We start from the raw sequence: 24,136 nt of genomic DNA on the forward strand, positions 1-24,136 counted from the left end.
ATGGAGGGGAGGGATGGTTGCAGTTCATGCTCCCAGAGTGTTTGAAGGAAGAGGTCTTACATCAGCTTCATGACCTGCAGGGTCACCAAGGGAATGAGCGGACAGTGGATCTGGTTCGGCAAAGGTGTTTTTGGCCACGAATGGCCAGAGATGTGAAGGAGTGGTGTGAACAATGTGCACGATGCACCCTTTCCAAGCCTGGCCAATTTACTGGTAGGGCCCCAATGGGCCATTTGTTGGCCAATAGGCCAAACGAAGTGTTGGCTATTGATTTTTCATTCTTGGAGCCCTCTCGGGATGGGTTGGAGCAAGTGTTGGTGATAACCGATGTCTTTTCCAAGTTTACCCAGGTTATACCCACCCGGGACCAGCAAGCATCCACAGTAGCCAGCGTCCTCATTAAGGAGTGGTTCTACCGGTTTGGAGTTCCAGCCAGACTCCACTCTGACCAGGGTAGGTGCTTTGAGAATGCCATTGTTCACCAGCTGTGTGCTCTGTATAACATCCAGAAGACTCGTACCACCCCATATCACCCACAAGGAAATGAGCAGTGCGAGTGCTTCAATCGCACCATGCACAACCTGCTGCGCACACTCTCTCTGCTGAACAGAAGAGCCATTGGCCACAGTACCTTCCACAGCTGGTATTTAGCTATAACACTATGGTGCACCAAACCACTGATGAATCCCCACATTTTTTGATGTTTGGGCAGGAAGACCATCTCCCTGTCGATTTTCTGTTGGGAAGGATTTCTGCTCCACAAGGGGGCACTGTCTGCGAGTGGGTCCGGGAACATCAGAGGCGCCTGGAGGTAGTCTTCAGCAGTGTGCAGGAGAGACTGAAGTCTGCAGCTGAGCGCCGGAAAGCAAAGCATGACCTGAGGACAACTTGTGCCCCCTTGGAGGTGGGCCAGCTGGTGTACCTTCGTGATCATTCGGTACGTGGCCGCAATAAGATCCAGGATGCATGGTCTCCTGTGATGTACCAAGTGCTGCGAGCTCCGCCCTCTGGAGGAGTGGTGTATACAGTGGCACCTACCTATGCTTTGGAACAAGTGCACCAGGTACATCGGACAATGATGAAGCTCATCCCATCCAGCAGACTAACCACTCTGGATCAAGCCGAACAACCCGTAGGACTACAAGACGAAGACAACATACTGGAGGTGGTGGAGGACACTGAAGATCCAGTTCCAGGGGTGGTGGTAACCACAGCAGTCAGACCAAGGTTTGATCCACCACCTCCTAGTACCCCATTATTTGTCCCATTGGTGGTGGATCCATTTGACTCAGCTTTCCAACCAGGCACCAGTGCAATCGATCCACCGCCCTATACCCAGTCGGCATCTTCAATCAGCCCTGAAGTCCTTCGTCGGAGCACTCGACCAACTGCTGGGCAACATTCTAACCCATACCGGCTTCCAGTTCCAGTGGGGGGGGGCATGGGGCTGTAACCTCTAAGGTATCGGGTCCCAGTATTCCTCCAGCTGTAAGTGAATTAAATAATTAATTCTTTCTGGCACCATCGTTAAAATTCCCTTATCTGGCCAGGTTGACTTAATCGACGGGACGTCGATTCATGTTGGGGGGGAAAGAATGTAACCAGCAAGTGTCTTATGTCACTCACTGGTTGGTTGTTACATCTAGGACTGCTGCTTTCACTTCCTTGTTTACATTCTCCCTTAGACACACACACACACATACGCGTGCACCTCACATTTTCCCCTATAAACACCTGACCGTAGTAGTTGTTGATTAGGGCATTGCAGCCGCGTTGCAAGTTTACTGTTCCGTATGCACCTGACAATAGTTGGACTGATTAATTTATGATGGCCAGTTGGAGAAAATAAATTCAGGAAGTGACACGTAGTAGGGCTGCGCATTGTCCTTTCACTTGCTTTAGGCTGCAGAGGTTAATGGGGATCCTAGCGAGGTGAGTTTGCCAATTGTGGTTCCAAGCATTGTCTAACAAATCGCTACAACCCCTTGATTTGTAACTCTCTGCAGTCGCTGGCATCCTCTGTATTTTTTTGGTGTGAGCACCTACCATGAGAGCTGATGTTTGTGAGATCGTTCGCTACAGGCATTGATTTGCAGTGTGAGTATTTATGAATAGTGACTGGTATTTTCATGGTATCATTGTGGCATGAATTGTGACCCAAAGCACTTTCGTATAGCAAGTTAACTGTATCTCTACAGTTACCATGGGCGTTGATCACAGGGGGAGCATCTACCATAAACACTGACTACGGTATTATCTTTTGGTCAGTTTATTGTGTGATTTGATGCCATGTGTGATGTTTGTTTATAGATTTGCGGCCATTTCCAGTGGAGGTGCGTATGTGCGACACTTTGTTTATATAGGCTACAGGAACACAGGTACTACTTACTGGCTTTCGATTGGTGCGCATTTTAATTGCTTGGCTGTGAAACTTTGCATTATGCTTGTACTAACTGCTATGCCTGTGTTTTCAGGAGTTGCCATTGCTGTTTTGCCTACCTTTTTTTGTTTTGTTTGTTATTTTGTGTTTTCTTTGTTTTTTTTGTTTGTATGGCTTATGGCTGGGCAATGCTTTCTGTTGAGTGCTATTAATCTTTGTTTGGGTATTGGCTGTCCATTTTTAATTGCGTATTAGGCCAAATTGTATGTGTCTATAATCACTTACTTTTTGTGTCAACAGACTCAATGAACGTGGTGCTGGTTGGGGGGACGCTTGGTTGTTCCTTTTTCTTCTGCACTGCTTGAGGTGAATTACGGTAGTTACTAGCACGTCTGTTTGCTTATTTGAGGCTTTGCTTGTAGCCCTTTGTGAGTGTCCTAATCCAAAATAGCTGAGCATGTAACTTGGTTGTTGTGTCTAACCTGGCCTCTCCTCCTTTACCAGCTAACCACTCATTGACTGTTGGTTCCTATTTTAGTTTTCTTAATGGGCTGCATTTCTTATTTGTGACTACCAGTACCCTATAGTCACTTTTATACAGCTAATGACTGGTTTTGTATGGTTGTAAGAATTGTTCTTTTTTTAATGTATTTTTGGTTACTGAAATATTGTAATAAAATTTATTATTGTCTTATACCTTAATGTGTTTTTGATATTAATGGATTTTTAATAAACATTGCCCGGTCACTGGAGTGCAAGTCTCTGTCCATTACTGATACAGTATACATACAAATTTGTGTGGGAGTTTTCTTTGACTTAATGCACATCTTAAGGGGCGGGGCCTTAGGTGGCGTAGTCTGGCCTTTTGGCCTGAACTTGTAACCAGAGGTTGCAAACGCATTGCATTACTGAATATGCATGGTAATGTCAAATGTGGTAAATAGTCTTGAGATGAATAAAAACAAAAAATACTGTAGGTAAGGTTACCAGACGCAAACATTTACATTCATGCTAAACGTGTAAATCAATGGGATTTTTAATTGTAAAGCGATCATTAGGACACATACCATTATCCCATATACTGTATGTTTATGGCTGAAGTTCTCATTCTCATCTCATTATCTCTAGCCGCTTTATCCTTCTACAGGGTCGCAGGCAAGCTGGAGCCTATCCCAGCTGACTATGGGTGAAAGGCGGGGTACACCCTGGACAAGTCGCCAGGTCATCACAGGGCTGACACATAGACACAGACAACCATTCACACTCACATTCACACCTACGGTCAATTTAGAGTCACCAGTTAACCTAACCTGCATGTCTTTGGACTGTGGGGGAAACCGGAGCACCTGGAGGAAACCCACGCGGACATGGGGAGAACATGCAAACTCCGCACAGAAAGGCCCTTGCCGGCCACAGGGCTCGAACCCGGACCTTCTTGCTGTGAGGCGACAGCGCTAACCACTACACCACCGTGCCGCCCCATGGCTGAAGTTGATGACGTAATATTAACCACTACTAAAAATGTAAAATTTCATTTATAGAAAGAGATATAAAGTGTATAGTTGAAATTGATTCAGTATTAGCAATTGTAACTGTCATATCTGGACTCCAATTTCCAGAACACACATTGGGCTACAAACATGGCCACCATGGACTACAACGCCCATACACCCTGCTGATTTTCATGTTCTCAATCACCGGACTTCTAATCACACATACCTGTTCACAATCACAGTCACAAATGATTTAATAACTCTAAACACACACTTTGTGAAGTATATGCTTTGTGTCATTATTGGCAGTCGTTACCAAGCCTTTTGACCTCATGTGCATTATCTTTGAGCCACTGATTCAAATTTTTTTCCTAATCATGGCAGAACTCGCTGTGCCATGGGAGGAGGTTATGGAGGCAGCCTTCAAGAGAAAAACAGAAGTAAAGTGAGCTTGCTGCATCATGCAGAGAAGCAGGGTGGAAGGCATGCACCTACCCTGTGGAAGTTGGATACAGAGGCTTCATTGGAAAATCTACTCAGTGGCTATTGAAAGTTCTTGGAGTCACTGGGTCCAAGCCAAAAAGGACACTCAAGGAACTGGCTGAGGAGGTGGAGAAAAATAGCTTCTGGCTATGGCTTAAAAGGAAAGCCCCAAAAGGGGGGGGGGGGGGGGGGACTAAGGATCTTAGGGCCAGCTGCAGAAAGCAGTAGGTCGGGAGATGTCCCTACCATTGCCCCACCACCCAGAGATGTTCTGGGATCAAAGGGGTGAAACATCTGTGAAGGGTGGCTCCCAGCTGATGATGCTACACCTGGCCCTCTGGCACTGGCGGAGGTGTGGCAGGCAAACACCTTGCAGTTGCCAAACACTTGTGATTTCAACTAACTTTACCTCTGATATTCTGTTTGCTCATCTGACCCTGTGCCTGTTTTCTGCATACGAGTCTTGATCACATTTTGGATTTTTTTGCCCTGCATTTATTAAATGCTTTAAATTGTAGCTGTATTCACCTCCAGCAACTGCAATTCTGCCCCTGTCTTATGCCCCTGACTGTCATGAAGATCTTGTGCAAGTAGTGATTATGACTTGGAGTTAGTAGTTATGCCTTGGAAAATTAACTTGGAAATTTTCTGAGAAATTAGATCAAAGGTGTATTTGAATATCAAATTGGTAACTTTACATGACATACAACAATATGTAGTAAACATAATTTATTGGGAATCGGAGCTTCTAACCATTCTTGAGCAAAAACGGGAATGGTACAACATCCTATATATCTGGCATATTTCAATGGCCAAGATAATGCAACCTCTCTTTAAAAGAAAGTTTATCTAATTAATTATTTACTAACAAATAAAAGCAACTATAACAGCTGATATGAAATTCTAGCAAAACAAAACAGTTAAATAAGCACTCATGGATTCATCCATTATCTGTAGCCACACAGGGTCGCAGGCAAGATGGAGCCTATCCCAGTTGACTATGGGCAAGAAGCGGGGTGCACCCTGGACAAGTCGCCAGATCATCACAGGGCTGACACATAGAGACAAACAACCATTCACACCTATGGTAAATTTAGAGCCACCAATTAGCCTAACCTGCATGTCTTTGGATTGTGGGGGCAAACCAGAGCACCCAGAGGTGACCCACACAGACATGGGGAGAACATGCAAACTCCACACAGAAAAGGCCCTCATCGGCTGCTGGGCTTGAACCCAGGACCTTCTTGCTGTGAGGCAACAGTGCTAACCACTACACCACCGTGTCGCCCCAGCATAATAGATATAACATTTTGAATTGTACTTTATATTGGGCTAATCATAGTTCTTTTGACTTTATCTGTTTATGTATGCTTTTCATGACATGTAGTAATTCCCATGAGGGCTTGGGTACATAAAGCATTTGAAGTAAGCAATCTACCACATCCTTTGCAAACTTAACTACAAATCTTAACTACAAATATGTAGTTTGCAAAGGCTGTAGTAGATTGCTTAATTAAATGATTCAGGTGCCCAAGCCCTCATGCTTGCACACTACAGTTCTACTCCCCTCTTTTGGGGGGGTTTACATTGTCTTGCAGGAGGTGATCTTTTGGGCCCAAAGCAGGTAGCTGTCATATCAAGTTAAGTTAAAATCTACACAGTCAGTAAGTTAATTGTAGCATTAAACCTCACCAGAATGAGTAGTTAGTGATTGCTTCCAAAAGTAGCAATGAACTTCTCTGATTATTATTAGCCCACATGAGTGATCAGCTTCCTCATGATCAAAATTTACCCCACACAATTATTTGCCACATATCATACATAATTAGAGCTGAGCAGGGAAGAGCGGGGAGACTTGGGACAGGGGAGACTTGGGACAGTTTGTATTCCCATAAATTAATTTTAACCAATCAGGTTTTAGATTACATCAGAAGTTAGATGTTGCCCCTTAGAGTAACCAACTTCCTTTGGAACCACGAAGCTGGACACTGCAGTAAGGTTTGTGCAGTTCAATATTTTTGTCAACCAAAACTTGTATTTTCTACTTTGCCTCCACCTCCATTCTATGATGTAATGTATGCTGGTGAATTCGGGATTTGTTAGGAATTAAAATATGTAGCCAAGAGTTACCACATATTATTTATTACAATTCAATTCTGGTGATTTTTAATGGCCTGGTGGGGAGAGTTGGGACAGTTCATCATGTTACAGGTTTTCTTTTCATTGTTTATTTTTTTTTATTGGTTTGCAAGTCTAAAATTGTTTAAAAATTGTAGTTAACAATGTGGGCATTTCCTTGCATGAAGATACTAAAGCTTATTTCATTCCTTCTTGAGAATGGAACTGTTTCGTCGAGGCAGGTTTGGGGCAAACTGACTTTTTTCTATTGCAGTACCAGCATTATGTGTTCATACAGTTCATATGGGACAAGTTTTGATCATGAATAAAAATTAAACATGTCAGCCTAGGTATTTTATTTTTGTTCCATGTCTCCCTGCAAAAAAAAAAAAAAGACAGAAAAATTGAAGTCTGAAGGCCAGTATATGTGGCAAGCTGAGAAACTAATCTTGTGATAAGAGAGTATAAGAGGTAAATGCTCTGTAATGCAATATGAATGTGAGTGATACCTGCAAAGAATGTCACACAATCTACAAAAGCTGAAAACTGATCCCAAGTCTCCCTACTCTCCCCTACTGCTTGGTTGTCAACATTTTTTCGGTCTGAAAGTCAAAGTTGTGTTTAACTTTGGATTTGATGGTTGTACAGTATGAGCTTGCATGAGTTCTGTTCAGTCAGTTAACTGCCAGAGGGGATTTTTTAATAGTTGAGTAAAAACAAAAAAAAAAACAACAAAAAACACCTTGGGGACAAAAGCAGTCACGCTCCTTCACTACAAAACTTCCACTGTACTATACTGTGCACATTACAAAACCTTATCTACCGATTGGAACACTTCAGCTTATGCAGACTAAATTTTTGCAATCATGAGTTTATCGAGATCAGACGTTTCTCAAAACAACTGGTTCTGTTCTAACACCTGCTTCCACTCTGGACACCAGCAAGTCTCCAATCCAGTAGGTTTATATCGTGTATTTGCAATATTTGAATGAATGTCAATGTCATATACAGGTGTAAATGTTTTAACAGTTCATGTTTCCACCTAACAGTGAACAAGTACATGTGCACTTTGCTTTTGTTTCTATTAAACATTATGTATGGATGTGAAATCATTTTTCATCAATTTGTAGCTTTTTATCATAGATTATACACTGTCTTTTGTGCTACAGGTAATTCCCTATGTTGGACCAATAATATCTGGTGGATTAAAGCCAGGAATGGTTCTCAATGTGCGAGGGGTTGTTTCTGATAATGCCAACCAGTATGATTTTTATTTCTATTTTAAGTACTGCAAATACTAAATGTTTAAACTGTTTATGGTAAAAATTAGATGTTTACGTTATCTAATTTGACTGTGAGGTTTGAATGATTTTACTCTGTTTCACAGGTTTTCAATAAATTTCCAAACAGGCCAGAATAAATATGATGACATTGCTTTTCACTTCAATCCCTGGATCGGTCAATATGTATATTTAAACAGTTTCCAAAAGGGAAACTGGAAGGTGAAGGAATGTATTCCTGATGACTGTTTCACTAGGGGAGAAGCCTTCAATATGTTCATTGACATCAATAGAGATGGTTATGAGGTGTGTTTTATGAATTGATTCACTGTTATTTGTTGTAAATATAACATAATTTCATACAGTTTTCCTTTTCAGGTTTATGTGAATAATTTACGGCACTACATGTTCAAGCATCGCATTCCTTTAAAGAAAGTTACAACACTTCGAATTTGCGGAGATGTTAGCATTGAATTTTTTGATTTGTGTGAAGTAAGTAAAACAAACAAAAACAAACCCTTTCATTCCTTTGTATCATAATGTCATCTGCAATATGTGCATGTAATTTTAAAGTCGAGGTGGTTTACTGAAAATGTTATATATGAGTACTGTGCAAAAGTCTTAGCTCCCCATTTTTTTAAAATACAAACTTTGTTATAGAAGCTATTTTATGACTTCTCTATTATCGAGTCAGTACAAAAACATTTTAGCATTCCAAACATTCAATTTCCAGCACAAAATTAAATATTACAGAAAAAAAGTTTGTATCTGAGCAGCACATTCCATAAGAGACCACTTTTCAGATTAAAAAAGAACACATAATGAAGGCTACTGGGTTTTGCTGCAAAATTAAGAAGCAAACATGACAAAGTGTCCAGAAGAACTGTGGCTGGTTCTGCAAGATGCTCAGTAAAACCTACAGCTCATTTCCTTATAAAACTGCACTCATTGTACCTGAGACTTTTTTTTAAGCAAAGGGTCATCACACACTGAATATTTACTTTGTTTCATTTATTATGCCTTACTGCTCTTTATAGTATTTTTGTATGTTACAACATTTCATTTTATTGTTTTTAAGCCATTTTTGGTCTACAGCATTTCTTTACATGTGACTAAGAATTTTGCACAGTAGTGTGTGTAATATATATATATATATATATATATATATATATATATATATATATATATTTTTTTTTTTTTTTTTTTTGCCATAAGAACTGGAGAAGCTCATGCTTTACAGAGCAAGCAATTACAAGCTCAGGGATCTCATTGCTGAACATGTTCCCAAACCCATCAGAGGTGTCACATCAAGTCATTCAGCCCGTGAGTAAAACAGCACATAATGGACATGAATTTTGTCTGAAAGAACTTCCTAGTTATTTGCTATAAATTTGCATCTCTCCCTTTTTCTCCAGAAATGACACCAGTTCTACATGTTGCACTTTTCTGTCCCCTTGTTAAATTTTCTGCTCCTACTGCCCAATATTTTTGAGTTCTCCAGGCTTTCTTGAGTCCCACGGTCACTCGTGTCATTTAGTTATTAGTGTGCTAAAATATGTGTTGTGTGCACTCATGACTTAGTCCAATGATATGTTTGTAATGAATTTAATTCAAATTTGAATCGAATTAGATTAGCACTTTGAGATTTCATATCAGTATTTTCGTAGAAATACGATAACTGAATGACTAATAACACTTAATGCATTTCTTTTGCTAATTCCTTCACTTTATGAAGATAAAATACCAGAAGTGTCATATGTCATTTGTGTAATCATGAATTGTGTGTTTTTATTTTATACAGACACAGTTCAGTAGTATTTAGTTAATCGTTGGGTGAAGAAGCTTAATTACAGTCAACTAGGGTGACATACAGTAAATATTGTTCATCCATATACCATGTCCTAAGAAATGTGACCTATAATCCTTTGCTTGAAGAAAAGTGCCATTTTTTGCCTTCTGTCAGAGCTTGGAAGGGGTCTGGAGAAGAAGAGATGTTTGCGTAATTTTGAACCAGTTAGGGTTTGAAAACATCACTGCACTGGCAGATTTTGAATATCACACCTCCTGTTGCATTTCTCCACCAATGGCAGCACATTTGCATTGACTTACCCCTAAATTATTTGTATGCCTGCATGAAAACAGTGCCATGGGCTTCTATTTGCATGGGTTAATGCTGGTTTCTTACTAATAATACAAGAACACAAGCAAATATTTTCAGGTTTGCAAGTTGATGCTATTTTTTTTTCAGCCATTAATTAATGCACTGTGGGTGGAACACCATTTCATACCTGTAGTTGGTCGCTTATCTAAAACCCAAGCGACCCATTGTGAACTACTGAAGCTCACTCAGCAGCCTTGGCTTCTTTTGGCTCATGTCTATATAACACTTTGCTTACTGCTTGAGAGAGAGAGAGAGAGAGAGCGCATCACCCCCCTCCCACTTTAGCCTGCTGTTAAACCACACCCCTATCGGCTACAACACCAAAACCTTTTATGATACTTCTTTTAGTCATACATAAACTTCTATTTAAACTAGCTGAGACATTTCAGCTTTATGCATCCTTAAAAATAAAGCAGAATGGTGTTGTGTATATTTTCTCACAAATCCATTTACAAATAAAATTAGATTAGATTAGATAGAACTTTATTGATCCCTTTGGGTAGGTTCCCTCAGGGAAATTAAAATTCCAGTAGCATCATTACAGGATAAACAGAAAACAGAAATAGAGAAAACTTCTAGATAAATTAAATTAGGTATTTACATATACAAATATAAAAAAGAATAAGATATGGGGAAGAGGAAGAAAAAAAGGCCAACAGAAGAGGTATTGCACATTATATTGCACATTGTCCAGTATTGCTTATTGTCAGGCTAGGCTACTGCTCCTTCCCATCCTCTGTCCTCCTGTTACCCCTCCTCCCCCCCAGAGAGGAGTTGTACAGTCTGATGGCGTGAGGGACAAAGGAGTTTTTTTTAAGTCTGTTAGTCCTGCACTTGGAAAGGAGCATTCTGTCACTGAACAGGCTCCTCTGGTTGCTGATGACGGTGTGCAGAGGGTGACTGGCATCGTCCATGATGTTCAGTATTTTGTCCATAGTCCTCTTCTCTGCCACCGTCACCAGAGAGTCCAGCTTCATGCTGACCACAGAGCCGGCCCGCCTGATCAGTTTGCCCAGCCTGGATGTGTCCTTCTTGGATGTGCTGCCCCCCCAGCACACCACGGTGTAAAACAGGACACTGGCGACCACGGACTGATGGAATATCCACAGGAGTTTCCTGCAGATGTTAAAGGACCGCAGCCTCCTCAGGAAGTATAGCCTGCTCTGTCCCTTCCTGTACAAGTGGTTGGTGTTGCAAGTCCAGTCCAGCTTGCTGTCCAGCCACAGCCCGAGGTACTTGTAGGAATCCACAGCCTCCACCTCGACTCCCCCGATCAGAACTGGTCGTGACCTCCCAAAGTCAATGACCAGCTCCTTGGTCTTCGAGGTGTTGAGCTGCAGATGGTTCCTGTTGCACCACACAGCAAAGTCCCTCACCAGGCTCCTATACTCCTCCTCTCTGTCATCCCTGGTACACGCCACGATGGCTGTGTTATTGGCGAACTTCTGGATGTGACACAACTCAGAGTTGTAGCAGAAGTCCGTGGTGTACAGGATGAAGAGAAGAGGGGCCAGCACTGTGCCCTGGGGTGCTCCGGTGCTGCTAATCACAGTGTCAGACGTGATGTCCTTCAGCCTGATGTACTGCGGCCTGTCGGTGAGGTAGCTGGAGATCCAGGTGACCAGGCAGGGGTCCACTCACTATGACCCTGATCAGGATAAAGGAGTTACTGAAGATGAAGGAATGATTTAAAGTCATGACTCAAATCTTTAGGTGCAGTTTTAAAAATAAGTACTTGTTTTTTGCAGTTCTATATTTCACAATTTCACATGAATATTGCATTTTACACTGTTTGTAGTATAAAAACCATGCTAATATGGAAATGAGGGTGTCCACAGTACACTGCCAATTAACTTTGTGTCATTCGGTCTATATTTATTATTGGTCCTTAGTCCTGGGTATGACTTTAAACTGCAACTGGTGGTGAGTTTCAGATCTGAGAGGATGAGAGTACTGGGGAAAGTGGAGTTACCCTTTAATCACCATTGCTTCCAGGTCCGCTCTGACCCGAAGTGGTAGCACCTGCCTGGGTTCAAGCTACAGTGGTGCTTGAGAGTTTGTGAACTCTTTAGAATTTTCTATATTTCTCCATAAATATGACCTAAAACATCATCAGATTTTCACACAAGTCCTAAAGTAGGTAAAGAGAACCCAGTTAAACAAATGAGACAAAAATATTATAATTGGTCATTTATTTATTGAGGAAAATGATCCAATATTACATATCTGTGAGTGGAAAAAGTATGTGAACCTTTGCTTTCAGTATCTGGTGTGACCCCCTTGTGCAGCAATAACTGCAACTAAACATTTCCGGTAACTGTTGATCAGTCCTGCACACTGGCTTGGAGGAATTTTAGCCCATTCCTCCGTACAGAACAGCTTCAACTCTGAGATGTTGGTGGGTTTCCTCACATGAACTGCTCGCTTCAGGTCCTTCCACAACAATACGATTGGATTAAGGTCAGGAATTTGACTTGGCCATTCCAAAACATTAACTTTATTCTTCTTTAACCATTCTTTAGTAGAATGACTTGTGTGCTTACGGTCGTTGCCTTGCTGCATGACCCATCTTCTCTTGAGATTCAATTCATGGACAGATGTCCTGACATTGTCCTTTAGAATTCGCTGGTATAATTCAGAATTCATTGTTCCATCAATTATGGCAAGCCATCCTGGTCCAGATGCAGCAAAGCAGGCCCAAACCATGATACTACCACCACGATGTTTCACAGTTGGGATAAGGTTCTTATGCTGGAATGCAGTGTTTTCCTTTTTCCAAACATAACGCTTCTCATTTAAACCAAAAAGTTCTATTTTGGTCTCATCCATCCACAAAACATTTTTCTAATAGCCTTCTGGCTTGTCCATGTGATCTTTAGCAAACTGCAGACGAGCAGCAATGTTCTTTTTGGAGAGTGGTGGCTTTCTCCTTACAACCCTGCCATGCACACCATTGTTGTTCAGTGTTCTCCTGATGGTGGACTCATGAACATTAATATTAGCCAATGTGAGAGAGGCCTTCAGTTGCTTAGAAGTTACCCTGGGGTCCTTTGTGATCTCGCCATTACACACCTTGCTCTTGGAGTGATCTTTGTTGGTCGACCACTCCTGGGGAGGGTAACAATGGTCTTGAATTTCCTCCATTTGTACACAATCTGTCTGACTGTGGATTGGTGGAGTCCAATCTCTTTAGAGATGGTTTTGTAACCTTTTCCAGCCTGATGAGCATAAACAACACTTTTTTCTGAGGTCCTCAGAAATTTCCTTTGTTCGTGCTATGATACACTTCCACAAACGTGTTGTGAAGATCAGACTTTGATAGATCCCTGTTCTTTAAATAAAACAGGGTGCCCACTCACACCTGATTGTCATCCCATTGATTGAAAACACCTGATTCTAATTTCACCTTCAAATTAACTGCTAATCCTAGAGGTTCAAATACTTTTGCCGCTCACAGATATGTAATATTGGATCATTTTCCTCAATAAATAAATGACCAAGTATAATAGTTTGTCTCATTTGTTTAACTGGGTTCTCTTTATCTACTTTTAGGACTTGTGTGAAAATCTGATGACATTTTCAGTCATGTTTATGCAGAAATATAGAAAATTTTAAAGGGTTCACAAACTTTCAAGCACCACTGTATGGGTTAAATAGAACATCATCTATAAGGTGCTAGCAGCAGGGCACTTTTCATTGCAATGTGGCAGATGAACCCAACAGGGTCAATGGCACACTACCAGATGGCATGTGGAAGAGCCACTCAAATGGCATCACTCGGCAAGTCAGTTGTCACTGTGGGGCAACTTCCATACCTGTCAGGTCTGTGGTGCTTTTGTACACCACTTGGCATCGGGTCTGGAGGTCCAGGGAGACAACACAATGGGGGCATGACATAATTTGTCTTACCTTACCATGCAAGGTGCTTCATTAGGAGAGAATAGTATGCAAGAGCTCACGAGGCCAGACATTTCCATGGTGGCTTGGCCGGGCTGTTCGTGCCACTGCTGCGGGCGACTCTGTCGCTCTGGTGTGGGCCCATCTGTGTTTCTGCGCATCCTAATGAAGCAGTCATCATCACTAGCAATGGACAGCCGCCACCAATGATCATTGGTCCTGCACTTTTTTTTTTCATTAGCCTTTATGTTCAATTGTATCTTTTACATGTAACCACTTGCATGGTGAGTGTTTGTGGATTTTGTATCATACCTAAAGTACATGCTGTTTGTGCTCTCCCTAGGTACTTCCCCATGTGGGTAAAATCAGAGACAGGTTAAAACCAGAGATGGCTATATTTTTCCAAGGAGCTCTTCCTACACATCCCAAAGAGTATGTGATCACTTTCATTGTTAAGTAAAGCATGGGGGAAAAACAGCTATAAAAATATACATTTTTGTTTTATTTCGTTTTCATAGATTTGAGATAAATTTCCAAACAGGACAATCTGATGGTGATGACATCGCTTTTCACTTCAACCCCCGTATTGGGCAATTTGTTTACCTGAACAGCTTCAGAAATGGAAGCTGGGAGAAGGAGGAATGTGTCTCTGATGAACTCTTTACCAAGGGAGCAGCCTTTTATATGTTTGTTATAATCAGCACAGAGGGCTACGAGGTTTGTTTTTTGACTTAATTTGCACACAATGCTTTTAAGTATTACAATCATATAAAATAATTAACAGTTATTCTACGAAATCAAGTCATACATAAGCTGATAGCCGATGAGGCGTGTAGCACCTAGTTGGCTATAAGCCATGTACCACGAGATTGAGTGAAATAATTGTTTTATTCTGTCCACATTTACTGGATTTTCAGAAGCAGAGGATTTTTAGTTTTTGCAAATTCGATAAGTAAAACCTTTATACAAAACGCCTGACAAAATAATTTCTGCTTAGAATGTAAACAAACCGGTGAAATGACAGTAGCAATCTGTGAAAAATGCTACAATAATAATTCTTGAAAAATAGAAAAAAGATATATTCTTCCCATGAAATACTTTTATTCCATATTTTGTTACTTTTTTTGTATTTTTTGGGGATTTGTTTTCGAGTAGAGTTTTTATTTTGTCCTCGGTTGGTTCAGCAACACACTTCACCATTTTGTTTATCTCTACTCACAGTATATGAGCAGATTGGCTACTCTATGACTAGGCTATCAGAGCATGTGATTGCTCATATTCAGTGAATGTGGATAGAATAATATATATACAAAAGCATTAAAATTCTTTAAATTATTCTGATGTGTCTTCCCAGGTTTATGTGAATGGCATGCAATACTGTAGGTTTAACCATCGCATTCCTCTAGAGAACATTTCAGCAATAAGCATTTACGGAGATGTTACCATCCCCATCTATGGTTTCATTGATGTAAGTAATACAATTTCTTGTTAATATTTTTAAATGGATGAAATGTGTTTTCTTGTTAAGCTGCTTCTTAAAGATAACTTTTGATATTTCTATTTTCTTATCAGAACTGGAGCAAACCCTTTACTGTTATGGACCTTTTAAAAATCACAGGCATGGGAAGCTCGTTCTCGAGCATGTTACCCATCCTGTCAGAGGCTTCACGTCCAGTCATCCTTCCTGTGAGTTAAAAAGCAAATGCTTTGTCTATTTATTCTTACTCACACAATTGAAAATTGATCAGGCATATTGTTTTGCCCCACAGGCACTTCCCTATGTGGGTACAATAAAAGGAGGGATAAGACCAGATATGGCCATTTTGTTCCATGGGGCAGTTTCTGAACATGGCAAAAGGTAATCACCTGAGTTTATTATTAAGGTTAATTAAGGAAAAATTCAAGGTACAACAGCTACATGAACATCACAATTAATTTCAGTATTGAAGACCTTAGTATTGTCTTTTGAGCCAAGCCAATGTTTCACCCAAATATTTCTATGACATTTCTTTTTATTCACAGCTTTGAGATAAATCTTCTGACAGGTGACTCTGATAATGATGACATTGCTTTTCACATCAGTCCTCAAACTGGTAAATCTGTGGCCCTAAACAGCTTCATTAATGGCAGCTGGGAGACTGAGGAATATGCCTCGGACAATCCCTTCACCAAGGGAGCATCTTTTGATTTGGTTTTTGTTATCAACTCAGAGGGCTATGAGGTATGTTTCTTAAATTCAATGCAGAAAATTCAGTATTTAGACTCTTAAGTCAGTTATATATATATATATATATATATATATATATATATATATATATATATATATATATATATATATATATATTTATATTTATTTATTTTTATTTTTTTATCATGCTTCTACAGGTCTATGTCAACAGCTTGCAACACTGTACATTCAAACACCGAATTCCTTTGGAGAAAGTTTCAACACTTGGCATCCGTGGAGATGTTACCATTAACTACTTTGATTTTGTTGACGTAACTAAAACTCTTTTCTTTCACTAATGTACTTTATGTGAATTGAAGAACCATTTTTTGAATAGTGTAACAATCCTAGCTCACTAGAATATGCCATATGTTCAAGAACATGGGATACCTGGCAGTCATCTGACTCTGCCCAAGCTGTAATAAATCTCTAATACTCAGATGTTTAGTTCGTGCAAAAAGGAGTCTGCCCAATTCAAAGCTGATTGGAACACATTTAGTCCAAAATGTTCTTGTGCTATTTGGGTCACATTCAGAGTCGACAGTTACAGTACTCAGCGTAAATGAGTACACCCCCTTTGAAAAGTAACATTTTAAACAATATCTCAATGAACAAACAATTTCCAAAATGTTGACAAGACAAAGTTTAATATTAAATTTGTTTAACTTAACAGGAAAGTAAGGTTAATAATATAAACTTAGATTACACATTTTTCAGTTTTACTCAAATTAGGGTGGTGCACAAATGAGTACACCCCACAACAAAAACTACTACATCTAGTACTTTGTACGGCCTCCATGATTTTTAATGACAGCATCAAGTCTTCTAGGCATGGAATGAACAAGTTGGCGACATTTTGCAACATCAATCTTTTTCCATTCTTCAACAATGACCTCTTTTAGTGACTGGATGCTGGATGGAGAGTGATGCTCAACTTGTCTCTTCAGAATTCCCCACAGGTGTTCGATTGGGTTCAGATCAGGAGACATACTTAGCCACTGAATCACTTTCACCCTGTTCTTCTTCAGAAATCCAACAGTAGCCTTAGATGTGTGTTTAGGATCATTATCATGTTGGAAAAGTGCACGACGACCAAGGGCATGGAGTGATGGTAGCATCTTCTCTTTCCGTATAGAGCAATACGTCTGTGAATTCATGATGCCATCAATGAAATGCAGCTCCCCGACATCAGCAGCACTCATGCAGCCCCACATAAGGACACTGCCACCACCATGTTTCACTGTAGGCACCATGCATTTTTCTTTGTATTCCCCACCTTTGCGACGCCATACAGTTTTGAACCAATCAGTTCCAAAAACATTTATCTTGGTCTCATCACTCCAGAGTAAAGAGTCCCAGTAGTCTTCATCTTTGTCAGCATGGGCCTTGGCAAACTAGGCGGGCTTTTTTGTGCCTGGGCTTTAGGAGAGGCTTCTTTCGTGGACAGCATCCATGCATGCCATTCCTCTGCAGTGTACGCCGTATTGTGTCACAGGAAATAGTCACCCCAGTTTGGCTTTCTACAACTCCGATTCCAAAAAAGTTGGGACAAAGTACAAATTGTAAATAAAAACGGAATGCAATAATTTACAAATCTCAAAAACTGATATTGTATTCACAATAGAACATAGACAACATATCAAATGTCGAAAGTGAGACATTTTGAAATTTCATGCCAAATATTGGCTCATTTGAAATTTCATGACAGCAACACATCTCAAAAAAGCTGGGACAGGGCAATAAGAGGCTGGAAAAGTTAAAGGTACAAAAAAGGAACAGCTGGAGGACCAAATTGCAGCTCATTAGGTCAACTGGCAATAGGTCATTAACATGGCTGGGTATAAAAAGAGCATCTTGGAGTGGCAGCGGCTCTCAGAAGTAAAGATGGGAAGAGGATCACCAATCCCCCTAATTCTGCGCCGACAAATAGTGGAGCAATATCAGAAAGGAGTTCGACAGTGTAAAATTGCAAAGAGTTTGAACGCATCATCATCTACAGTGCATAATATCATCAAAAGATTCTGAGAATCTGGAAGAATCTCTGTGCGCAAGGGTCAAGGCCGGAAAACCATACTGGGTGCCCATGATCTTCGGGCCCTTAGATGGCACTGCATCACATACAGGCATACTTCTGTATTGGAAATCACAAAATGGGCTCAGGAATATTTCCAGAGAACATTATCTGTGAACACAATTCACTGTGCCATCCGCCGTTGCCAGCTAAAACTCTATAGTTCAAAGAAGAAGCCATATCTAAACATGATCCAGAAGCGTAGACATCTTCTCTGGGCCAAGTCTCATTTAAAATGGACTGTGGCAAAGTGGAAAACTGTTCTGTGGTCAGATGAATCAAAATTTGAAGTTCTTTATGGAAATCATACAAAGTACTACATTAAGTATGGAGGCCATACAAAGTACTACATGTAGTAAGTTTTGTTGTGGGGTGTACTCATTTTTGCACCACCCTAATTTGAGTAAAACTGAAAAATGTGTAATCTGAGTTTATATTATTAACCTTACTTTCCTGTTATAAGTTAAACAGATGTTATATTAAACTTTGTCTTTTCAACATTTTGGAAATTGTTTGTGTTCACCGAGATATTGTTTAAAATGTTACTTTTCAAAGGGGGTGTACTCATTTACGCTGAGCACTGTATGCTTATCCAAAGTCTGGTTATACAGTACATATTCTCCATTGCTTGCATACAACATAAAGCAAGCAAGAGGTAAAAGGTTCCCTTAGAATCACACCTTGCATTTACCCAGGTTACATTGCAAGTGTTGATTGAAATGCATTTTGTATGGTACAACACTTCTGAGGATCAAGAAATGGAAGATGTATAGACAGGCAGGTTAACACAACTGGTGTTTATTTTAGTTTCACTTTTCATTGCATTAAAGGCATTCAGTGGATGCTCTTACGTATCCAGAGCAACGCACAACATACCCAGAGCAGTTGGGGATTCAGTGCCTTGCTCAAGGGCACTTCAGCCATTCCTGCTGGTCCAAGGAATTGAACCAGTAACCTTTTGGTCCCAAAGTTTAAAGAAAAAGAAACCTTTATTTGTCACATGCACACTTCAAGCACAGTGAAATTCATCCTCTGCATTTAACCTATCTGAAGCAGTGAACACACACACACACAGAGCAGTGGGCAGCCACACCAGAGTGCCCAGGGAGCAGTCAGGGGTCAGGTACCTTGCTCAAGGGCACCTCAGCCCAAGGCCACACCATGTCAACCTAACTCCATGTCTTTGGATTGTGGGGAAAACCGGAGCACCCAGAGGAAACCCACGCAGACATGGGGAGAACTTGCAAACTCCACACAGAAAGGCCCTCACCGGCCGCTGAGTTTGAACCCGGAACCTTCTTGCTGTGAGGCGACTGTGCTAACCACTACACCACCATGCCGCCCCGGTTGCTTCACTAACCATTAGGCCATGACTTTTCCATGTGGCTTCTCTTTTTATTTGTAGGTATCTCACTGAGGCACACTTAAAACACATACATCTCTATGCTGGTTCTCAGCTCTTTCCCCTTTATGCCTTTGCCCCTTCACTGCTCCAGAGAACACACTCATTAGCATTAATTTGTTGCAGGTGTAACTCACCTCTTGTGGCATCACTTTCTATTCACATCTAGGTGCTTAATCCCACCACCATCTCCACATATCCTGACCGCCCGACTCAGGCCGAGGAACCGTCCAGGATACTGTGCGTTGGCATTCTTCATGCAGTGGAGCCACTGGAGCAAGGCATAACCTAAAAATGGGTGAAAGGATATCTCTGCAGTTAGTAATGGAAAGTGATGACCATTGACTTGATGGTCAGATGTTCCATTACTATAGTGCTGTACTTTGTCTCCTGCTATGAGAATTTCTGGCTGATGTACAGCACAGGGTGCTCCTCCCCATCCATCATCTGGGGAAAAAAATGCCCTTAGCCCTCTTTCTGATGTGTCAGTCTGTAAAATAAAGGAGAAAGAAAAGTTAAGACAGTGCAGGAGTGGTCTGCCACAGAGTGCAGCTTTTACCTGAGTGAATGCCTGTTGGCATGATTTTATCCACTGGACAGGCTTTTTAGTAAGGTTTAAAACCCTGGCAAATTTGTCTGCAACATCAGCAAATGGGTGAGGTAGGGACTAATTGCCAACTCAACACCATGCTTTACCCCTGAAACTGAATTAGGATCGACAGCAGGGGATACCCATGCACATCCCCATGCATACACCTCACCTTCACCCATCCTGGTGTACCTTGAACCAGGCATTGGTGAATTAAGGTCTGATTACACCATGCATGGTCAGTACCCGCTTGGATACTTACAGGTATGTGGTATGTCTCAGCTTGATTGGGGTGGCCAGCAGTGTATCAGGGATCCAGAAATTGTTTGGATCCAGAGATTGGTACCGGAAATGCCCGGTCTCCCAGGAGCACCAACAGACCAGCTCAGGCCTTACTCTCCTGCACCTGTGGCCTGGGAGTCATCCACCAGCAGTAGCTGGACTGTCCACTGTGATTCTGAACAACCCTACACCTTTGCAGTTCACTTAAACAAGTGAATAAATGGTTTGGGGTCATCCTGCAGTCCCAGAATGTTGTAGGTTACATGGTGTGAGCCATGGGTGCTGTTGCTGGGAGCTATGTCCAGCTCATTCAAAGTGCAACAAAGAAGGGAGACCCACAATTTAATTAAATCAACAATTTATTAACGATTACCCAAAATCAACCAAACTGAAGCTAACTAAGGCTAACCTAAATTACATGTGGCTAAACAAAGGATAAACTCAACACAAATCAAACCAGATGAAAGCAAATTGGGTGCCAGCTTTCCAAGTGGGAGAGAAACCAGTTTTCCATCTTAGGAGGAAACCAGCTTATAAAGACTCCCAAGCAGGTGAAGCCAATCCCTCAATGAGGTAGGAGGAGCAAAGGATAAGGACCTGAAGAGGGAAATAGAAGGCAGGCCATAGCAACTAATCCTGCTACATGGTCAAGAGCCATCACCCCCCCAAATGAAGACCACATTAATGGAGTCTTTGGAACATCAACAAGGTGCTCAAGAAAGTGCGTCAGCATTACATTTTCCTAACCTTTAATATGATGCACGTTAAATGTATAGAGCTAAAGGAAAAGTAACCAATGCATAAGTGTAAGAGGTCCCAGGTTCAGCTCCCGGACAAGCCCCCAATCAGTGAGCCCAGTTCATTTAAGGCATAACAAAGATGGGAGACCCACACAGCAACAACTTAATTAAATCAACAATTTATTAACAATAACTTAAAATAAATCAAGCTGAAGTCAAATAGGGCTAACCTAAACTACATATGGCTAAATAAAGGATAAACTCAACACAACCAAACCAAGTTGAAATATCTGGCAAACCCTGGACAACTTCCATACCTCGCTTAGATTTCCAATGTTCCCATGGGATTGTTGGTTACATACAGTTGTTGGGAATAAGCACAGACATGTGTAGTTGTAGGCTGTACTAGGTTCTCTCACTGAAATGGAAAGAATGAATATATATATATGTATGTCCCCCCATTAGAATTGGAGCACATCCTTCATGGCTATGAAAATTAATGAAGTTCCAGACAAGTTGAGCGTTTCTGGTAGCCCGGTGCACATTCCATCAGAAATTTCACATCCAGTCATCAGTCCTGTGAGTATAATTGTGTAGTAAAATTATACAACACCAATTCAAAAAAAGTTGGGATTTCTGATGTAAAATATAACGAACGTAAAACCAGAGTGTGATGATTTGCAAATCATGGAAAACCTAGATTTCATTGAAAATAGGACAAAGACAACATATCAAACATCGAAATTGAGAAACCTTATTGTTTTTTGAAAAATATATGCTCATTTTGAATTTAGCGCCAGCAACAAGTTTCAATTAAGATGGAATAGGAGCTAGTTTACAACTGTGTTGCATCACCTATTCTTGTTAACAAACTCTGTAAAGGTTTGGGAACTAAGGAGACCAATTGATGTAGTTTTGAAAGTTGTCCCATTCTTGCCTGATATAAAAGTTCAGTTGTTCAGCAGTTCATGGTCTCCTTTTTCATATTTTGTGCTCCATAATGTGACAAATGTGTTCAATGGGAGACATGTCAAGACTGCAGGCAGGCCAGTTTAGCATCATCACATTCTGTTTTTATTTGTTTTACACAACATCCCAACTTTTTTTGGGAATTAGAGAGCTACGTCTTTATCATAATTAGTACCTGTTTGCTAGAAATAATGGCTCATACAGTGCACATCTTTGATCTTTACAGGAACTTTCATGTGCAGTTGGAATCCCAGAAGATTTAAAGACAGGCACAGATGTAACTTTCCAAGTGACTCTTCCTACAGATGACAAGGAGTACAAGTTCATTTTTTTTCTATTAAGTACAACCTGTAAAAATACTCATGAGAGTTTCATCAAATATATTAGTTGAAAAAAAAAGTAATTTAGAACAAACATGGCTTTTTTTTTTAACAGTGCAGTGGACACCAAAAGTATTCCCTTGACTGAAGTAAGTGCAATTGTTTTTATTGCTTTTGCTCATTGAATATGGGGAAATTAATTCCTGGTCAACTTTGAAGTATTTAACATGAGACAGCATTTGATATTTTTATTCATCTCTCAGAAGCAGAGCAAAACAACCATTGTTACAGAAAGTAAAGACACCCAAGATGTGGCCATCACTTCTGGGAGCCTGACAGACGTCCTAGAAGAGATTTCACATCCAGTCAACAGCCTTGTGAGTTACAATGGATAACCTATTGTTGCTATTTCTTTTTCTGATAAAGCATTTGGTGTACAAAATTATATCCCTCATCAAAAAATTCCCATGCAGGGATTGGCCAAGGATGGCTCACCTGACATAAAATAGTTCCATCACTGTTTAAAGCAATGTATCTTGTGACAGCCAAAGTTAAAAAAAAAAATATATATATATATATATATATATATATATATATATATATATATATATATATATATATATATGGTGTGAGTCAATCATGGTATTGTAGCCCAGGCTTACTAATGACACCCCTCTGTCATATTTCTCTTAAAACATTCATTTTAGTGCTTGAACAAGCATACTCATTTAATGGAGGTTCAACTCATGTTTAAAAAAGGGTTATTAAAATGTGGCTAGAAATCCTTTTCACAATCCTTTTCACAGTATATTGCATTGCCTGTTTGCACCGTGGGTCAGAGAGGACTGAAATTTCATCTGTGCTGTATGTCGAGCATGTATAGCATATTTGACAATAAAGTTGATTTGACTTTTTGATAAGGGGAATGATTGATTTAAAAAACAAAAAACAAACAAACAAAAAAACCTATAGTGTTATCTGGTTGTCTGACCAAGTCACCACAAAGGGTTAATTTTATATGGGTGGTGTTTGTTCAGTTTGATGGAATTTTAAGTGAGCCAATCATTAATGGCAAGATCCCCAGCCAACCAATCAGCTAGCAGTAGGTTCCATTGGTAATTTTGGCTCTGTTTTCGTTTTTTTTTTTTTTTTTTTTTATCGCTGCTGTCTCTGGCACAGGGAAGTTGTGCCCGTTTTCTACCTGCATTTTCATTTTGTTTGTCACTGCCATCCTCAAGTTAGGGTGTTTCCTTCATTATCATTTGCTTGAACAGCACAAGAGCCATAGAGGCATTCACCAGGGTCACCAAGTGAAACGCTGTAAAATACACTCAGCGGTCAGGTTTTGGTATATGGTAAGAGTTGGAAGTACATGCAATGCCCAGAAGAGGCTCTGAAGCCAAAATCTACTTCACTGATTGATCCAGGCTTGTACAAGGTTGCAAAATCTTCAGATTCAGAGATTCCCAGTGTGAGCTGGGTGGTGAGCCAGACTGAACACTGACTGTGTAACAGACTCCCTCCACCACATCTAGTGTGGTAGGAGAAACACTGACACAAATTAAAACAGGCTCCAATGCAAGACTGAACTTTGGGGAAAACAAGGGGGGGGGGGGGGGGGGGTTATGTGCACACTATTGTTTTAGGTTATTGTGTTAAAAATTGTGTTTTATTCTTTCTGCTCTTTATCAATATATGTGCTGTTACAAAAAATTCAGTTCTTA

At 40.5% G+C, this 24,136-nt stretch overlaps 1 protein-coding gene across 8 annotated transcripts in view; it reads left to right on the plus strand.

Moving 5' to 3' along the window:
- Positions 1–7,261: 7,261 nt before the first annotated feature.
- The window catches only part of LOC132887733 (uncharacterized), a 51,974-nt gene continuing 35,099 nt past the window's right edge, over positions 7,262–24,136 (plus strand). For 7 of the 8 annotated variants that reach the window (XM_060923279.1, XM_060923283.1, XM_060923282.1 and 4 more), the window contains exons 1-16: positions 7,263–7,430; positions 7,644–7,735; positions 7,862–8,060; positions 8,133–8,246; positions 8,970–9,077; positions 14,156–14,244; positions 14,331–14,529; positions 15,167–15,280; positions 15,385–15,498; positions 15,582–15,670; positions 15,835–16,033; positions 16,198–16,311; positions 21,589–21,702; positions 22,319–22,407; positions 22,528–22,561; positions 22,676–22,789. In XM_060923279.1, coding sequence (XP_060779262.1) covers positions 7,341–7,430; positions 7,644–7,735; positions 7,862–8,060; positions 8,133–8,246; positions 8,970–9,077; positions 14,156–14,244; positions 14,331–14,529; positions 15,167–15,280; positions 15,385–15,498; positions 15,582–15,670; positions 15,835–16,033; positions 16,198–16,311; positions 21,589–21,702; positions 22,319–22,407; positions 22,528–22,561; positions 22,676–22,789 — 1,872 coding nt within the window. In that variant the 5' untranslated portion in view covers positions 7,263–7,340. Of the gene's footprint in view, positions 7,431–7,643; positions 7,736–7,861; positions 8,061–8,132; positions 8,247–8,969; positions 9,078–14,155; positions 14,245–14,330; positions 14,530–15,166; positions 15,281–15,384; positions 15,499–15,581; positions 15,671–15,834; positions 16,034–16,197; positions 16,312–21,588; positions 21,703–22,318; positions 22,408–22,527; positions 22,562–22,675; positions 22,790–24,136 lie in introns of all 8 variants that reach the window. The other variant, XM_060923280.1, reaches the window with a different exon arrangement.

The sequence above is a fragment of the Neoarius graeffei genome, chromosome 6 (genome assembly GCF_027579695.1).
Source record: "Neoarius graeffei isolate fNeoGra1 chromosome 6, fNeoGra1.pri, whole genome shotgun sequence".
NCBI lineage: Eukaryota > Metazoa > Chordata > Actinopteri > Siluriformes > Ariidae > Neoarius > Neoarius graeffei.